The following is a 19964-nucleotide window of genomic DNA, read 5'->3' on the forward strand; positions in this document are numbered from 1 at the left end:
TAGGGATGGCAGCGTGTGCGCTAGAACTTGAACCCCGTAATTTGTGCGCGCACGAGGTGCTTTCCAGGGTTCTATATGGCCCGTGTGATGGTCGGGTTTAGGTTAGCTGCGCGATAAAGTTGGTCCTCTTCTTTTGCCCTGCATAATGACGGAGTGATACACTACATGAGGTGGCGCCGTTCTTGAGTTTTAACCGAGTATAGGTTGCTGCGCTATCATCATCAGCGGGAGCGACTAAAGAGGGAAAGCTACAGTACGGCCATTCGTGGGACTGCCGGGTTGAGAAGTTGGGGGTGCGTTTATTACGCGGGGAAAAAAAGAAACCTAATTTTGACGACTAAAGTTGGGGGTGCGTTCATTATGCGAGTGCGTTCATTACGCGAGTAAATATGGTAGCAACGTTTCCCCTTCCCCGTTGGCAACACGATGTGTCAGCTGAATTCTGATCACCACTTTCGCGTATCAGAGGAGGGGATACAGCATAGTTGCAAGTGGGGCGAGTTAACAGATGTTCATAACTAATCACAGCACGAGAGACGGGACAGACAGAAGAATAACGACAGGGTAGGTGCTGACTCTCAACTGAATTTATTGAAAACCCGCCGCAAACATCTATACCGCAGGCAAACAACGCGACACGTGTCAAAGTAGCATTCAAAAACAAAGAAAAGCAGAAAAAAAGAGAAAAAAGGAGAAAGAAAAAAAAAATGAAACATGACTTATTTGTCGTTATCCATGAACTGGACCTCTTTATCACTAAGCACCAGTGAAGGGTGGCTCACGCACTGTTCGCCCCTCTTGCTAATGTGATAGGCTTCAACTATCTCTCGGTGTAACTGCTTCGGGTGCTTGGTAACAATATCAGTCTCCTGAAACACCGGGTTGCAGCCGCACGTGTTGCAGTGTGAGGACAAAGGCGGTCGCGGACATTTGTCGCGGACGTTAGTCAATAAATTCAGTTGAGAGTGAGCGCCTGACCTGTGGTTGCTCTTCTGTCTGTCCCGACTTTCGCGCTGTGATTAGTTAGGAGCGGATATACCAGCCACATGAGCCAGAACTGTGGGGTGGCAATATTTTACCACTGTTCACTCACATAGGGAACTACTGTTTAATGTTAACAAGCATCGTCTTTGAAATAACTGTACATGTACAGGTGCCGTCATAAGTAATTGGAACGAGGATTTGCGAATATCACGAAATACTTGTCTTACTGGCTTTATGATAGCCATTCTGGCTGGCCTGGCTGCATTGGTGTGCGTTTAAAACGCACACCAATGCAGCCAGGCACTTTTTGGAAGAATAAATTCCTGTAAACTTACAAGTCCGTGTTCCGATTCCTTTTGATGGCACCTGTACAATCATGGACAAATGACACTCGATCACGAAAATATCAGCCAGAACACACCAATAGCGCGATTCCTTTCTACGCAGTTAACATTTACGCGTGCCTTAATTGCAGAAACAAAGTTGCTTAATGTGGCTTTCCAAATATACCACAATAGCGCGCCATTATTCGACTTCCATGAACAGTATATTTTTTAATTTTGCGGGTTCGTATTAAATTTCTTCATGATTGTAAGTGACGCGTTACAAGTAATTAATTACTTGTAATTGAATACAATGTACTGTTGTTTTGTAACGCCTAAATTAGTTCCTTTAAGGAGTAATGGTTTTTGTAGTTCAATTACTTTTTTTTATGTTATCGATTTCAAAATTACCCATTACAACTTTTCTCTACAACACGGCTCTAGCCGCTCCGTGTCCGTCTGCGTCGTCGTCCACTGTGTACATTTCATGAACTGTTGTTCTTGCTTCTCACAGAAGCGAAGCTACGCTTTGAATCTTGACACGGTAGCGTCCGCCACTACAATAATCTTTCACAAAAATTGGAGACACGTACCTGGAGTACCGATTTTTTTTTACTCGATTTACCGGTGGGCTGGCTATTTATACAACGCTATATGTGTATATAAAATGTATAAAAACGTATAAAGTGTATAAAGTGTATAAAAAAATGTATAAAAACGAAAGTCGGAAGTAATCGATTACTTTGGAGTAATTTTGGTTACGTTTTTGGTCCTGTAATGGTAATTGGTTACGTATTTTCGGGAACGCGTACAAGTCTGGAAATACCCCAAACTTTTACTGCAGCTAGGAGCAATCAGCGTCATACGAGGCAAAGTACGGTGTGTGCGGAGTGTGGCTGTGTTTTGCCCTTCAGTAATGACTACGTAATGCAACACTCCACCAGCCTCCCCGATGTTCGTGAGCTGGAAACTGCCACTCCATACGCGCGTTGCTAACATGACGACTCGCTGTGAGCGATGCGTTACACTGGTGCCATCTCTCCGCGATGCATTAGTTGCTTGAGGTGCGTTAAGAACCTAAAAGAGTATCCTTCTAACAACTCTGTGACTTGGGTTTCGCTGCGCATGCGCAAAGCCGTGAGCTCAGCCAGCGCCTTTAACCACACTTAAGTCGCAAGCTTCAACGCCCCCTTCCGGCGCAATGTCGGTGAAAATTCGGCATAAATAATCAGTTCAAAACGCCATTTCAAGAAATACAAAATGCATGGTACGATTGTTTTGCTAGCACCAAGTGTGAAGTGCTTAAAACTGAAATTTAAGGATCACTAAAGCGGGCCACACAGACTACAAATTGCAGTTAAAAGTTACTGTTGTACCAGGCGATTTCACTCCGCGTGTATCTTCCACGTAGACAGCGCAGTACAAAACAGCATATTTTCTCTGCAGCAAGCGAACATCCCGTGCACTGGTATGCATTTATTGGCTTGAAAGTTTTGCACGTGGAGCAAGCAGAACTCACTCGAAAAACAGAGGTCTCACGACCGTTCCTCCCGCCATGCTGACCCTGAAGAACAGCGTGTACAGGACCGGCAGCAGCTGGTACCGCATCTGGATGGCTTCGAGGGCAATGGTCATCAAGGACTGGGCGTCTGCCTGGATGGAGGAACGCAAGCCAGGTAGAGACATAACACGCCACGTTATATTTCCCGCAAAAAACACACAAAGAATGGCTGACGATTACTATACTTCCTAACGCGAAATTTGTGCGTAGCGCTAACTGCGGTCTTCTCGGTCGCGGCGCAAAAAATCATGCAAAAGCGAAACCGCCTAACGCTGCGTAAGTGTACAAAAATGCATAAGCCGTGAATCTAACACATTTAATCGTTATAAAAGTTTAAATGTACAATTTTTGTCGAAATAAGAAACTTAAAATGATTTATTGTTGAATTGACGACGCAACGCAGACGATGAGGCGCCGTAGTGGACGGCTTCGGATTAATTTTGACCACCTGGGGATCTTTAACGTGCACCGAAATCCCGTACACACGGGCGTTCTTGCTTCTCGCCTCCGTCAGAAAAGCGGCCGCCACGTCCGGGAATCGAACCTGCGACCTGGTGTTCCGCAGCGCAACGCCTTAGCCACTGAGCTACCGCGGCGGGTGAAAGTTAAGATGAATAAAAGTGACGTAAGAATGCTTCTAAATTAATTGACGATTCTCCTAATTTGTGCACATTTTTAAACCACTGTAGGTACAACAGCGATAACCATGGTGTCGGAACGAAATGTTTTTCGTTCCGGTTTCTGTTTCCTTCGATAAATAAAAGTTCCGTTTCGTTTCAGCTCCGGAACCAAAAAAAATAATAATAATAATGGTTCGTAACGCTTCATAACGGTTCGTGTTCGTGCGAGAAAAATTGATATCTATGAAATTGTTAAAAAGGATTGAGAATTGTGAAATTACGTTAAAGAAGATGAAGTGATGCTTAATAATTGTTTTGAAAAATATAATTTTTGAAAAACTTGTATAGTTGTGCTCTTATTGTTAAAAGTTTACAACGGTCTGTCTCACGGAACACTGAAAAATTTGCTGTTTTTAATCATAAAAGAGATTGTGTGCGAGTATGTAGCAATATATTAACATCAGTACCTTCAGCAACCCCCCCCCCCCCCCCTCCACCGTATATATCCGAACGAAGGGATAACAGCAGGAAAATTGGTGAATAATTATTAAGTGCAATGCACTTCTTAAGCGACCCTGAACCTGCGTCCACCTGCGATGTCCGCGCACGTGGAGATGGGCGCGCGCTGCCTGGCCGCTGACATGGCACATACCCACGTGGGGGATTGGCCAAGAATCGGGCGTGAGAAGGGCTACTGCACCTGCTTAAAGGAGTACTGACACGAAATTTCAAAGCTGAGATCCGCTCTAGCATTCAAGTACAACGCCAACACAAATAGGTGTCTGTGAATAAATGCATCTTTCTTTCTTTTTAGTTGTGTGTGTGTGTGTGATCTCTCTTTCGCGAACATTACCGAACCGCGCAAATTCAACTCGTGCATTCGCACTTTCACATTCTTCCCCTCGGGGAAATGCGGGGAATTTTTGCGCACTTCCACATTGCAAGCGTATTTTTCTAAAATGCTATAATGGATAGGAGTACCCTGCCCGACATTGTTGCTTCCGCGCTCCTTATGAAATATTTTCCGCTGCGCTCTGGCAGCACTTGCTTACAAGTGCAACATGACTTGCAGCTGTTTGCATTGAGTGTGCGGCTGTAATTTGTTTTTTGCGCTGCTAGGGGTGTATGCTGGTGTTCATGCAAAAGGTTGTACGCTGTGCATCTTGTTCTTATGTCGTGTTTTAGAATATTCGTGTTTCCTTATGTATCACACAATGCCGTAAGGCTAATGTGGGTATTTTATTAAAATAAATAAATAAATAAATAAATAAATAAATAAATAAATAAATAAATAAATAAATAAATAAATAAATAAATAAATAAATAAGGCCGCGACGTCTGCATCGAAGCCAGATGCCCGTGGCAATCACGCGTGCACCTCGGCAGCGCGCCTATCGGCACAAACGGAGAGAGTATGTAAGCAGGCAGCAAGCCTTCTGAAGGAGAGTGGGTGCCATAGAGACGAAAGACGATTTCATGCCAGCAATCGATGGCAATTTCCCATTTTGCTGAATGGAAATTGAATGAATCCTGAAACACGTGAAATGGCCACTCAAACCGAAAACCGAAACGAATCTTTTTCGGTTTCGCTCTTGAACGAGGTAATAAATATCATTACGTTTTCGTTCTCGTTCCGGCAAAAAATTCCGTTTTTTTTTTTCGTTTCTGGTTTTCGTTTCGTTCCGAGACCCTGGCGGTAACACAAAATCGGGGAGTGACCGTAAGGTCAGCACTTTCTGCGTGGAAGTTTTACCTCACGAAGCGCTGACAGCGCGCGGAGTTTAGAAACAATCATTTCCCTTGAAATATGCGAATGAGGATGAAATCCCAGGAAGCGCGAGGAACCACTGAGCAACAATATCATCCTCAAGGAGAACTGATTCAAACTAAACTTTACTCCACACGGAATTTCTTTTCTTAAAGCGAAGCTTTTTTTTTTTTTTTTTTTTGATCGCGACCTTAAGCGAAAGCGCACTGCAGGAAAACCAACTTTACACAGTGGAAGGCACATGATGATCATGGGTTTCCACAAGGGCACATCGAGCGCCTCAAGAGAAATAGCATTGGCTTAGCTCGGCTATGCCAGGATATACGTAGCGTGAGCTAAGGTTCAGCTGGTTATTAGCTTTCCTGGTAGGGTTAGCTGGATTATCATGCTTACTCAGAGGCGCTATCAAGCGGCTCCGGCGCAGAGTCAGACTTGGCTACTGCGCAACGGAGGCGCACAGCTGGGCACGCGCCGGCGCCAGTGCGTCTGCCGCGGCTATGACGTCACTCCTCTGGAATGCGCAGACCGGCGAGGCGCGCTTGGCAGTGCCGGAGCGCGCGGCGGCGGCGGCTCCGGCGCGCCAGCTGTGCGCCGCGTGACGTTACTGCTCCTCACGCATGCGCAGCACGGCTCTCCAGGTTCCACGCGAAACTGCTCAACCTCGGCCAGTATATCTCACGCTACAAAAAAAAAAAAAAAAAAAAAAAACTCTTCCTGTGGTCGGAATCAAACTTGGGTCTCTTTCGTTATGAAGCCGACGTCGTTCCGACACGGTCGAAGCAGCTAAGCAGCTTGGGTTTCAGATTTCGACATTCCCTCAGGTTGCATGGGGGGGGGGGGGGGGGGGGGGGAGCTTCACGTTTTTTAACCATCTGTTTAAGTGCAATGCACTTCTTAAGCGACCCTGAACCTGCGTCCACCGGCGATGTCCGCGCACGTGGAGATGGGCGCGCGCAGCCTGGCCGCTGACATGGCACATACCCACGTGGGGGATTGGCCAGGAATCTCCTCGTCTTCCTTGGCAACGGGGGGAGATGGGCGCGCGCTGCCTGGCCGCTGACATGGCACATACCCACGTGGGGGATTGGCCAGGAATCTCCTCGTCTTCCTTGGCAACGGGGGGAGATGGGCGCGCGCTGCCTGGCCGCTGACATGGCACATACCCACGTGGGGGATTGGCCAAGAATCGGGCGTGAGAAGGGCTAATGCACCTGCTTAAAGGAGTACTGACACGAAATTTCAAAGCTGAGATCCGCTCTAGCAATCAAGTACAACGACAACACAAATAGGTGTCTGTGAATAAATGCATCTTTCTTTCTTTGTAGTTGTGTGTGTGTGTGTGATCCCTCTTTCGCGAACATTACCGAACCGCGCAAATTCAAATCGTGCATTCGAACTTTCACATTCTTCCCCTCGGGTAAATGCTAGGAATTTTTTCTAAAGAAAGGGGCTTTGATTTTTCTTGTAAACCAGGCTCAAAGAGCACCATTCATTGAGTCGCGCTGGCTTTCGTAACTGCATCAAAAAGATGGCGACGTCCCGGAAAGCGTTCCTTGGCAAAACAAAATTCCGAAAACTTGCGTCGTGCGACTGCTGAAGTTTGTCAATAATTGCTCTTTGACACAACATGTATCAAACCAAGTTATCTCCGCTTATACGCAAGCTCCTGCGCGTGGGAAGAGTCAGTCACCAATGTACAAGGCTGATTTCGTCAGCGACAAGCGCGCGTCTGCACGCACCCGTGTCTTGTCCATCCGGAAGTCGAGAGCCAGGGGGAAGAAGGCTCCGAGTTCAATCCATCGCTGGCACAGCATCCTCGAGGCCGTTTCGGAGCACAGGGGAACTCCTACCTACGGCGAGGCCCATTCAGAAAGCAGCAGTGGATAGAGGGAGAGAGAGAAAGCTCTTAGAGATCTTTGCCAAATCTCAACACCAACGTGCTACTCGGCAGGGAAGGTGTAAGGGAGGAAATACGCGACCCCATAGATAACGGGGTAATAGGACAGAAGGAGGATGGATGGAGGGATGCCTGTACCAATAGCCATTCTTATTGTTTCTACTGATTTTTTTCTATTTGTTTCCACTCTAGCGATGTAAATCATTTTTGCCTTTTTTATTTCTTGTGTTTATTTTTCTCTTTTTGTAGTTTTTGTGACACCAGTGTAACCACCTTTACCCTACGTAATTCCCTCCCCAGAGGGCATTAGGGTTTTTTTTTTTTAATTAAATAACATAATGATGAAGAGAAGTCAGCCTGGCAGCGAGCTTGGCTTGCTACTCCATATGAACAGGAGAGGGGCGAGAATGGGCGAAAGAAGTGAATACTCAAAAACGCATACAAACTCTAACAAACGCAGATAAGCACACAGAAACTAACAGACTCAGGGAAACACACAAAGCACACGCTAATGAGTAAAGAGTTCTGTTCAGGCCGGAGGCGCGGATAAATGACGCCGAGGCCCCTGCACCCCGTGTCACCACGGCAGTTGAGTGCCAAGAACCGATGACGTCGCTGATTTTCAGGGGTGCATCATCACGCCGTCCCAAAGCTGCCTTCATGGTTAGCCATGGGGTATCAAAACGAAGACATACACACAGCACATGTTCGTTTTCATGAACACTGCAAGCGCGACAGTGAGGAAAAGAAGGGAAATAAAATGAGAGAAAAAAGATCATGCGTGGTTCAGTTTGTGCGAATAATTGATGAATCAGTCCAAAGATCACGGTACTAGTCTATATCATTTAAGTTACGCCCATCTCTTCTAGGCAATCAAACAACACCGCTAGAGCGTTGAATTGAATTGATGGTAAAGGCCATGGCACAAGAAGTGCTCTGAAAGTCATTGGTCCGCGGCTTACGCGCTCGACTTTCTGCACACGACGGCACTTTTCGTGCACCTAAGTGGCCCCACTGACAGCAGGTGTTCCACGGTTTCGTAAGAGCTGCGTTAAGGCAAAACCGATGGTAAAGCGTCTCAAGTCGACGTGGGATACGCTTTGGGAGGCTCATTCTCACATACTCCTACCGACATCGCCTCGGTCAAACCACAAACCCCTATTGTGATATCTGTGGTTTGCCAGAAACTGTTGAACGCATCTTATTAGAGGGTCCGGCGTACTGCCAGGAAAGAAACCACCCCGCCAAGAAGATCGAGTGCCTCAACAACGGACTTTTTTCTTTGAAAGCTCTTCTTGGACCGTGGTCATCGCCACGATCCCAGCGCAAAGTATTAGGTGCAGTGTTTGAATATTTACACGACATCGGCGTCGCAGAGACAATGTAGAACTATGCATCATCATCCTGCGAGACCACCTAGACTTTTACATAACCCACGGAACCCTCCATGTTGCCTTATTTTTTACCTCTTCCTTTTTTTCCCCTCTCTTTCGCCCTGCTTCCTTTAGGTCCTTTATTCACTTCACCCCATCCCCACAGAGTACCCTATAGGCGAATACATGCCAGCAGACCTATCTGTTTTTTTCTAATAAAGAGCTCTCTCTCTCTCTCTCTCTCTCTCTCTCTCTCTCTCTCTCTCTCTCTCTCTCTCTCTCTCTCTCTCTCTCTCTCTCTCTCTCTCTCTCTCTCTCTCCACGGTTTCCGGGGTTCCGCAGTTATCGCAGTAAGGGTGCGAGGTCTCGCCAATTTGAATTTGAAACAGGTATACGACTTAACAAGCGCTGCGTTCAGGGGGTATCCGGAGATATGACGTCTCTAGACGCCTCGGCAGTAGCACCGGTAGCTTCATCCTGGGCTCAGGGTCTGTGTAGTGCAAGGAACCATGATGGTTCTCTGGGAAGGACCAGAGACGGTTCCGTTCCGTTCGGCGTAGTTGTGGCGTCATGGTTAGTGGGAACTGTGCTTTACGCGAATAAACCTAGCTGGCGTTCATGCAGACGGAATGATTATGTGTTCGTCCCACTGATTGCATACGTTCGCCTACGCAACGCATCAGGACGCATGAGCTTGTGCGTAAGCGCATTATGCATGGTTATGCAAGGTTGCGAGCTCTAACGGAAACGGGGCTCAGTGAGGCGTGCGCATGACATACCTTCGTCGCGTTCTCTTCCTACCTCATTCCTGCCGGCCTTGAAACTTGTGAACGTGGCTAAGAAGAGCAATACGACTCGTCCTGCTTGTCTGGCTCGCTCTCGAAAAAGCACACGCTTGCAGAAATGTTGAACGAATTTTAACACGAAAGTGTTTTATGCCGGGGTACACAAACCTTACCGACGTCATATACGTCACGGAAGTGACATCACCAGAAAAAGTTCCATTGGCGCGGCGGCTCTAAGTTTCGAGCCCACGATCAGTCTGGCCGCAGCGGGAGGTATGAAGCGCTCTACCGACTCGGCCACGAAGTCATACCTGGGTACGAACGCGCCTTATGCCCTTCCCTCTAATTTCTCAATTGAGATGGTGCTGCCGTCTAGGAGAGGCGAAGCGAAGCAGTGCGTCATGACGCTAGTGAGCGCCGATAGTTGGCGCCTCGATAGGGTCGCGTATAGAAGCGGAAGCTGCTGTGTTTATCCGTCCGCAACCTATGTAGAACGCCGTTCATCTTGTGAAGCGCCGCCGCTGCGTTCCACAAGCTGAGCTCGTCGCAACGCAATCGTCTGGCGTACACGCCACGGAGCAGGACCAATGTGGTCGCACCTTTGCCGAAGCGTCCCGCCAGGAGGACGTCGCTCGCCAAGCACACCCACAAGACTGCTGCCGACCCGCAAATCGTGCTCCTTTCGCTGTAGCGGACCGTGACTTCACCAAATGATTCGCTGACGACCCGTTCGGTTTCTTTCGCACGGTTTGCGAGCGCCTGGGGTTTCAAACGGGTTTACGCAATGCTCCGGCGCGTGTAATCCAGTGTCTAATGTTGATGAGTCTAAAGGTGCCATACAGACGAAATATAAATAGCGATGTGCAAGTTCATATGGATGCACAATAAACATTCAAATGCTCGTGTGAAGGCGCATTTTCACTTCCGTGTTTTAGCGATTCCTCTAAAAGAAGGATCAACCACATTTTTTATTCACGTTTTGTTCTGTGACTACCAAAATAAATTGGAACGGACAAAGAAGCCCATTCGAAATATCCTGTCTGAAGCTGTGCGCCCTGCCTGTTTACGCGCTTACTTATGTTGCGATGCTCGAATGACAGAAGTATGTCTATAGCATAGTAATAGAGGATGTAACTTCATTATCATCATCGCCATCATCCTGTTTGTGTCTACTGCAGAGCGAAGACCACGACCTGCCAACCACTCCTGTCAAGCAGTTCTTGCATCCATCCCGTGCCTCTAAACTCCCTTATCTCCTTCTTTCATCGTGTCAATGGTCTCCTCCTACTTCTTGGCCCAGCTGTTATCAGTGCTCTCCGCAATTTACGCCCAGCACCACTCCACTTGTTTCCCTTGCTACGACGTCTTCCACCCGAGTTATCTCCCTAACCCGAGACGCTCGCTTGCTATGCCTAAGCGTTACTAAAATCATCCATGCCATTGCTCGTTTCACTGACGTAAGTGTTATTTCGAGGCGCATAGTAAGTATTCAAGTTCAGGCTCCATAAATAATCACGGGAATTACGCACTGGTTGCCCTTTCTTTTGAGTGACAAAGGTAACCTACTGTTCATTGCTCCACACTGCTTGCCGAATACTCCCCAGCCCGTTGTAATTCAACGTCTTATTTCCTTCTCGTGGTTTGGACCGGCACTGACACCTCGTCCAGGTGAGTTATGTATTTTCTTGTGATATATTTTATCCATACGTCATTCACCATATGGCACCGAGCAGTGCACTTCTACTCGTAACACGTTTGCGGGTTTATCACTGATAAATGCGGCCTTGAAATTCATACTTATGTTGGTACCCTTGTTAGGATAAATCATGGTTCGCTCACAAATGCGCGGGACGTTGGTGTGGTTTCAGGCGCATAGGCAGTAACACAACAGGGTAATGAGGCGTTCATTCAAAGATTATAATTACTAGTCGTCGTGGTCGCAAAGCACCAGCTTTCAAGAAAGATAAACCCCGACCGTGGCATGCTAATACACCTGTCACACGGGCACTTTCAATTGCGATTGAAGTGAATCGCTATCGAGTTTTCGAGCGCGCTCAACGCACTGCACTCGTGTACGCCAGATGGCGCTAACAATGTACTTGCGGCAGGCGTCTGGTAACTTCGCGTGGTCGTAGGTATACGTAACTATGCAAATGTTACCGCACGCTTATTTGGGGCAAGTTAGTTTACACAATTTGTGGCTTTAGTTGAAGTTGTCACCTTATGTGCCATTACTGAGCGGGGACGAGAGTATCGCCGCTTTCGTTCAATCGCGCTTGGAAACCTCGATCGAGCTTGATTAACCAGGATTTAGTTCGAACGGGATCGAGCTCTATCGCAATTGAAACTGCCCTGTAGCAGCACCGGATCCGGATTGAGCTCGACACGGATCAACTCAATCGCGATCGGAAGTTGCCGGGTGACAGGGGTTTAAGCCAAGATGCGTGAAGCACAAACTGCACCCCACCCCCCCCCCCCCCCCCCACACTCCGGTTTTTTCTTATCGCAAATAAACTTTCAACTCACGTATGGAATCCCGAAGATGCTGTACTCCAGGACAGCTGAAAGGCAAACGCCACACATCACCTGGTTTGTCGATCAATCATAAGCTATCCACCCACCGACAATGGCTCGGCGCAGTCCCGACCATTCCCCGAAGTCCGGCAGTTCAACGAGATGTCCGGCGTAGCGACCAGTTGAAGGGAACGTGGACTCCGAGATGACAAGACATCTGTCGCTCGTAAGGTCGCTCAAAGCCCTGCACATATTGACACACATGTGATTGGCACTAAACGGACCCAGGCCGAAATTAAGTAACTCTCGGCGGGTAAACTGACAGGCTGTCACAGTATTTTAGGAGCCCGGATTCTGCGATGTTCCTTTATCTTACGAGCTTAAAGGGACCCTGAAACACTTTTGATAAACGCTTTCTCTCTTTCCTTCTCGTTTGGAAACACTGCGAAAGTTATAGTTATCGTGAGCACGGAGCGGCACTGCGTCATTTGCTCGTCGCAGCAGATACGCCTTCCATTTCTGCGTTGCTTTTGTAACTTTCTTTTTAGAGTTGCTATCGAATCCATTCATTGCTGCAACTGAACGAAAGCCGGCCAACAGACGCTACATCGCTGTAATGACGTCAAGCGGTCAAAGAACGCTAACCGGGAAAAAGAGAAAAACCTTTTGATCAAGTTTCTTGGTTTTCTGATTGGCATAGAGCAGTAATTTTTGGTTGAGGTACTTTGCGACCTCCTAATATATGTACTGAGTGTGTAGGTCGCCTACGTTCTGCAAGCATTTAAGATTTCAAAAAACGATAAAAGAAATGTTGTAGGGTCCCTTTAAATAACCCGTATGCGGAGTATTTGGAGCAGTGGAAGTTTCGAGCGAGAAGGACAAACTACGCTTCGATGCGCAACAAAGTGTGGTTCGTCTGCTTCTGTCGTCCGAATACGCAGTGCAGGCTCAAAACTGCGCTTGAAATTAACATTCGGAAGTTCGAAACTAGCCCCCCACAAACTTCTTAGTTTTGTTATTGCACAATTTCTCGTCCTATACCCAGACAGAAAAAAATGTGACGACGTTTCGGAAGCGACCTGCGATCGAATTTTCTCTTACTCATTTTTCGAATATTCGGTTCAGTCATCCTTCTCGGAGCTATTTCCTTCCTGCAAAATCTAGTCTCGTACTGTCGCAAGGCTGCCACTAATTGTAAGCAAAACGGTGTGGGGAAAGGAAATTCGCAATTATGTACGCATCTTAATTATTTATACTATTACGAGTTTAGACACAAGACATCAATCGAAACATTCGCTACACCGCGTGGAAAAATCTTTGACGGTGCAGTGAAGGAGAGCCAAGTGTTCATTTATTTTGTGGAACGTGTTGTGCCCTTGTAGCTTCGGACTTTATTTGATTATGTATTGGGGCGCAGGCTTCCAGCGCGTACAATTAACGGCAAAAACAAAACCATCCTACATGTCATGTACACAACAATAAAGGATCCAAAACAGGGTGCTGAAGTTCGTGTGCTTGACAGAGCAAAGTAGCGCCCGGAGAATATCGCGTTTTCCAGTTATGTAGACCTTTATCTACTGCGAATCTCCTCCGCAGCGCGCCGCTCCACAGCTTCACTTCAAAGCTATTTCAGTCAAACGTACTCTTCTGAAATCATCTGCTTCAAAAGATATTTTTTTTAACTCCTCCTGGGCAGAGCCTTACCTGAATAGATTTTTAACACGAAAGTGCTCTATCCCCGGGTACACCAAGATCTGACCGGCGTCATATCCGTTACGGAAATGACGTCGCCAGAAAAAGTTCCATTGACGATGCTGCGTCCGGATTCGAGCAACGAACTCTCTCGCCGCTACGAATTCAAGCAATTCAAGCGCAAGTAGCTCTACGAACACGCCTTATATCTTTCCCACTACTTTCTTTATTCAGATGCCGTATAGGAGATGCTGCCGTCTAGGAGGAGGGAAGTGAAGTAATTCATCATGGCACTGATGAGCGCCGACAGTTTGCGCCTCGATGGCGGCGTCTTCGTGTACGCGGGACGCGGGTAAATTGAGGCATTCTCCGCCACCTACTGCTTTCGGTTTCGGTTTCGGTTCCGTTTCGTTCGCGCGGATTTCAAGAGGCTGTGGTTTCAGCCGGATTTACGCAATGTTCCGGCGAATGCAATCCAGTGTATAACGTTGATGCGTCTAACGGTGTCATACCGACGTAATATAAATAGCGATGCGCAAGTTCATATCGATGCACAATAAATGCTCCTGCGAAGGCACATTTCTTTTTCCTGTTTTTCCGATTCTATGAAAGAGGCATGAACCACATTTTTTCCTTCGCTCCGTAAATTCCGCTCATTTCAAGATACGGCAGCGTCGAGAAGAGACTGTCGCCAGTGGATCCACAACTGTAAGCGCTTTTGTGCTGCGTATTTGTTATTGTCAAACCCAAGGCCTCGGGCCTACCATTAGCAATAACTACAAGCAGTGGCGTAGCCTGGAATATTTCATGGGAAAGGGGGGGGGGCAGTAAGAATATAAAAAGACGCAGAACCGTCACCCAAACAATATCTTAGCCATTGTTCTGTTTTAATGTAGTTGGAAGATTATTTGTTTCGTTCACTGTAATATCTACATAATAATACCAGTACAGACCAGATTTCGACGGCTCTATTTCGTAAAAAACACCGATTTTCTCGCACACACAGAAAAATCCTCGTAAAGGAAAAGAAATGTCACCTGGTTTCTAGAACAGGCGTTATTTTTTGTCAACCAGCCGACACCCTTCCTATTTTCGTGTTTACATTTGAATATATCAATGCGGTCTGCTAATAGCAAGGGCAAGGAAAGCGCCTAAAGGATGTTGAGTGGAAAATGCAGCCCTCACAAAATTTAGGGGGCTGTTCTGACGCCGGAACCCGGACTACAAGTGAGCGAAAGAACAGCTTACCGCTGAGTTGCTAGGCTGTGGCTCCAGCCATAAATGTTGTGGACGTCGTAATGTCTGTACCGCTGCCGCTCCCCGAAGGCCGCGCTCATGCAGAGCGTTCCGTTACGAAGCTGCGTTGCGTTTCCCTCCTCGTTCCTGTAGGCGACTTGAGAGGTGAGAGATAGAAAATGAAGGGGTAAATCCACAAATGACCGCAACATCACTCAGCGATCAAGCGAAGCTGTTGACACGGGGGGTAGAAACATTTATTGAAGATCTTTCGCTGTTGCAAATAAATGTCAGACACCGACCGTATGAAACTGTCAAGACATTAAAAAATGAGCGATGAGACGTTTCGACTTCGCTACGGTAGCCTGGTTCACGAAACGTCTCTTGCTCGTTTGTTTTCAAAGGTTTTGGCGGTTTCATACGGTCGGTGTCGGACATTTACTTGCAGCATGTTTCATGCCAGCCGGACGTGCTTCCGTTGAGTCCTCAACTTCAAGATCCATCGGTGGATCCTTAAAGGGACCCCGGAAAGCTTTGCGAAGGTGGCAAACAAATGCATTCAGGTGTTAGAACACATAACGGGGGATTTTTGAGCCAAGTGTGAGCCCCATACGTGGTACGGATAATTTGTAAACAATTTTTGAAGATCGCCTTTCTCAGCCGATGAGCACGACGGCGCAGCGAGCCGACCGCGGCTGACGCAACGGCGAAGGCGCCCCCTGATTCGCCCAATCGCCGGCGAGGTCGGCCGCCGGCGGCGTCACTGCCATTGGTTTCCGGCTGCTCTTCCTCCTTCCTGCGCGATCCCGAGGCAAAGGCGGCAAAGGCTTGTCCGCAGCGATTGACACGTGCCTAAGCGCAGGAATGTAGCTAGCGCAGAACGGAAGTCGAGCGTCGCGATGTCACATGGGTATTCCGAGGGTTTCCAGCTGCTTTGAAGGAAGCAGAGAGGGAGGAGGAGTCGATCGGCAAGTGGGGAGAGATGCATTTAATTGCTTCTGGCGCAGCTAATACTGAATGTAGATCAATAATTCCAACGGCATTGCATCGCTATATTGGTGCTACGCGACAATACAGGCCTTTTGTAACTCTTACAGAAGGCTTTTCTGGGTCCCTTTAAGAGTGCGTGAACGTCTAGTCTCTCGCGAAATTCATGCGTACTCTCAGCTCCTGCTTCAGAATTTCGTAACGCAGCGTATTTCGCGCGCCCCTTGTACACCGTGTCAACCGTGCTTAGCGCTCTATAGCCATCTTAGCCATCTATGCCCACCTTTAGCCATCTATTGATAACCATTTATAGCTATCTATAGCGATCTTAGCGCTCTATAGCCATAGTTGACACGTTGTACAAGGGGAGCGCGAAAAATGCACATCCCTTGTATACTGCGTCAACCGGGCTTAGCGCTATATAGCCATCTCAAAGTGATCTCGTTTGTTCACTTTAGCAGCAACGCTGCCTGCCTGCCGCTGCCTTGGTTATCCACCAATATCGGTACTCCGTCGCTATCATTCCAGTTCCTTCAAATTTTGCCGCTCTGCACCGGCTGCAGACTCCATTTTACAGCACATACAAGCGGCGAACCCGTCACGGAACCCGTCGAGGCGGTGTGCGACGGGCGCATCGGCAGATGCAGGTGGCGAGCCGCAGTCAGACTTGACCTTTACATTGCAACGTCAGCAGCGGAGTGAAGGTAGGGTCAGCGCAACCACGCTCTCGTTCGTTCTCTGTTCTGTCGCTGTGGGCATCTATCGGCGGCCAAATGTTTTGCCGACGTACCCCATTCCTTGCGTGCAGTAACAGGTACGTCAGACGGGAGTTCAGGTCCTAACTCACCCGGCACATAAAGTGGATCTTCCCAGCGACCCTGCGGGCACTTTTGACACCACAAGTCGTTCGTTTCGCAGGAGGCAGAGCCGCTGAACTCTGCAGGCTCGTTCATCGTCTGCATGTGAGAGTGGGAGGGGGAAGAGGAGGAAGTGGATGACATTTATTGAAGTCTTGAAGGTGGTAAAAACTAATTCTGTTACTAGAATTCTTAGTGCAAGGAAATTCTTTTTTTTAAAAGCTGCGAGTTAATTTCTATGCCTGTTTTACAAGGCGCTCTTGCATTGCAAGCGCTGTATGGATGAGCGCTTGAGTTATCAAGGTTCGTGTCCAAAGCCTAGAGTCGAACAAAGCCTAGAGTCGAGCCCTTCTGCTTCCCGCGGAAATCATACAGCCTTTGTCCGCGATTATTTGCTGATAAGAAGCTGTAATTATCTGGTGTCCTATGCAGGTTTTGTGGCCTGCAGTAAAGTCCAGGAGGCGGAAAAGATAAGAAATATTCATCGTGGATCCTAGATTTTCTCAAAACGGGTAACAGTTGTGCAGAAAAAACGTTAGGACCCGTTCCACTCTGTGGAGGTTGATGACCAGTGAGGCTGCATAGAATACACATCACACATGTGGTTAGAGAATGTACACGTATTTATTGCTCATTTTTGCGTAATGGTAGTGACTGAGGCTTCCGGATTACTTGATTAAACTTTGAAGGAATAATGAATTACCCGAGCAGTAAACATGGGGATATCCATTTCCTTCGTGTATACATAGAAACCTATGTGTTGACAGCAGACGGGAACGTTTACAACTTCCCTGTTAAGAAACTTCTAAGACCTGTAACTGAAACTCGGCGTGATGATAGAGTCGTCTTAGCGGTCATTTGTCATCGAATTTTTGTTCCGAAAGTTTTGACAAAAACAGCCGTTCTTTGTAACCGTACCCCCACGATGCTCATGACAAGTTCTGATAAATCAAGTGTTGCAGCGGTTTTCTGCTGAGCATTCGCGATGAGGTTTTCTTGCCGCGATGCTTTTCTCCACCCCGTATTTGTTGACGGACACAAAAAATACGCGGAACCGTAATCATAAACAGCTTCGCTGTAAAATGCAATTCGTGGCCTTGACTCATACCCACGTAGTTACACATTTTGCGAGCTGCGAACATAACTAACTGCCTCATTCCCCACTCGGCTTGGAAGTAGTGCTGGAGCGGACTTACGAGAAACATTGCGTTGAAATCGATCGTGGATCCCTGGTAATCCATGATGGCGTTTCTCCACCACTGCTTCGTTGAATTCTTCAGAAAGTCTGGAAACGCCGACGGCCCACTTGGCATCCCCTGTAAGTTGAAAGCTCTTGCTGTGTTTGCCATTTATTCACGCAGAACGAAACTGCCGCCATCTTGGTCGAAAGTGCTGAAGTCGAAAGCGTGGATTGCGTTTAGGCATTCCACGTGAAAGCATTCCAAGTTATTCTCATTCTACATAAACGCATTCCAACCTATTCCCTGCAACCCACTCCCTTTAGGTACGATCTGGAACAGACATGTTAACCCGTGCTTAAGAAGTTTCAATTCGTTTGAGCGAAACAATTTTCAAACTGTAAGGCAATACTGAAGCGGTATTTGTTTGTTTGTTTGTTTGTTTGTTTGTTTGTTTGTTTGTTTGTTTGTTTGTTTGTTTGTTTGTTTGTTTGTTTGTTTGTTTGTTTGTTTGTTTGTTTGTTTGTTTGTTTGTTTGTTTGTTTGTTTGACAGTACAGCAGCAGGCACATACCTTGGCGTAAAGAACAGCATTGGGATCAGCCACGTTAGGCGCCGAGCCTTTCTTCACGAACACGTCACCTTCGAGGCCCGTCGTGTACGGCGCATACTCTGTGATGTTGTCAGCGGCGATCGCTGGGTTCTGAAGAGAAGGCCGAAGCAAACGAGAGTAACTCAAGTGTCCCTTTACACTGCCTTGCCTAAATGTTGTTTAGACCAACCAAGTTTATATTGTTTCATATGCGAGAGCACGTATGGGGCCAACTACCCCAGCGACCTGGGGTTCTGTCATCCCATAGCGTACATAGGGAAGCAAAAGGAAGGCCTTCTTTTTCCTATTCCTAAACCCATCCGAGGCCCTCCTGTAGTTCCCATTGAGTTCCAACACAACTCGACGTAAAAAACTCAACTAACGTGAACCGTGAGGAGAAGCGAGGCACGCAGTGTAAAGGTGTGTTCAAAGATTGTAACTCTCTCTCTCTTTCCACACGGCGTCCACTGATTGGGAGCCGGAGAATTAAGCGTCGGCGGGAGGAGCGATCACGCGTTTGCTGAGGCGGTGGCGCCCTCTCTTGCGTTGAACCGGATTTAAGCAATTTGCATGCTCCATTTGCCCCAGTTTGGCGTAGTGGCAGGGGTCAACGTGAGCGCAGTGCTATTCCCGCGCCTTGCCCTGGGGGCTCGTCCGGGTGAAGAGAATTTATTATAACCCACATAACCCTGGGGGCCCGTCCTCGGTGATCAGCGAGGCCCCGGCACCAGATAAGTACGCCTTTTCTTGCTTCGCCCGACCGGATCAGGCCTAGCGTCGAGTGCGGGTAGCTGACAAATTATAACCGGTCTACAAACAGCTTCCGCTTTTGCTTGACGATTGCTGAAGCGGACAGGGAGCGTTCCAAAAATCTTCAAATCATTTTAGTCTATTGTGAACTGGTTTTATCCACTATACCTGTTACGTTCGAACGCAATTCGTTGGAAAACGAGTGTCCCGGTGTTTTAGTACCGTGACTACATGAAACGAAGACGACGACAGGAGACGCCGACAGCCCAAGCCCCTACAGGGCTTTGCCTCTAAAAATATTAAGCACATAAATACAGTGATCTAGCTTCAGTCTAACGCCGAAACATTGTGACTGAGTCACCTAATAGGGGTCTACGTTTGGATTCGTAGTTACGAGTAAAGCAGCCTTCTACTATGACAAGTTTGCGTTGACCAATATGAGGCAAATTTAGTTCTGTAGTGTAATCAGTGAGCGGGCCTTCATGACACGCTCGAAACTGGTGCTCAGCCAAAAGCTATCGTTACTGAAACTAAAGTGTCGACGGTTTACTACGTGGTAGCCTTCGACGGAGACCTTTCTTATTTCCCATTGTCTCCGGCCGTCCTGCATTTCGGCTTTTCTTTATGAGGAAGAATTTTTCCAAAGCCGTGATTACTTATTTCTTTTACTCGCCTAAGGCTAAAAGGTCGAAATGTATGAGCATTTAATCAAACTTTTGGCAAAATGCAACATTCCTGGAGAAGAATGGCGGGCTCTGTTCACTTGATTCATGCTGTGTTACTTGAGAATGTACAAGTTATTCGATATTCACCGTTGAATTTTTATTAAACCGTTACTGTAAGGCAAT

At 47.4% G+C, this 19964-nt stretch overlaps 1 protein-coding gene across 1 annotated transcript in view; it reads right to left on the minus strand.

Moving 5' to 3' along the window:
- Positions 1 to 19964, minus strand: part of LOC144162494 (lysosomal alpha-glucosidase-like) — a 67367-nt gene that overhangs the window by 14684 nt on the left and 32719 nt on the right. The window contains exons 10-17 of the mRNA XM_077693055.1: positions 18349 to 18477; positions 17794 to 17913; positions 16588 to 16696; positions 14766 to 14910; positions 11933 to 12069; positions 11838 to 11872; positions 6996 to 7106; positions 2827 to 2960 (exon numbers count right to left, since the gene is read on the minus strand). Coding sequence (XP_077549181.1) covers positions 2827 to 2960; positions 6996 to 7106; positions 11838 to 11872; positions 11933 to 12069; positions 14766 to 14910; positions 16588 to 16696; positions 17794 to 17913; positions 18349 to 18477 — 920 coding nt within the window. The remainder of the gene's footprint in view (positions 1 to 2826; positions 2961 to 6995; positions 7107 to 11837; positions 11873 to 11932; positions 12070 to 14765; positions 14911 to 16587; positions 16697 to 17793; positions 17914 to 18348; positions 18478 to 19964) is intronic.

Source organism: Haemaphysalis longicornis, unplaced genomic scaffold (genome assembly GCF_048455015.1).
Source record: "Haemaphysalis longicornis isolate Haplotype H1 unplaced genomic scaffold, Haemaphysalis longicornis Haplotype H1 scaffold_12, whole genome shotgun sequence".
Taxonomy (NCBI): domain Eukaryota; kingdom Metazoa; phylum Arthropoda; class Arachnida; order Ixodida; family Ixodidae; genus Haemaphysalis; species Haemaphysalis longicornis.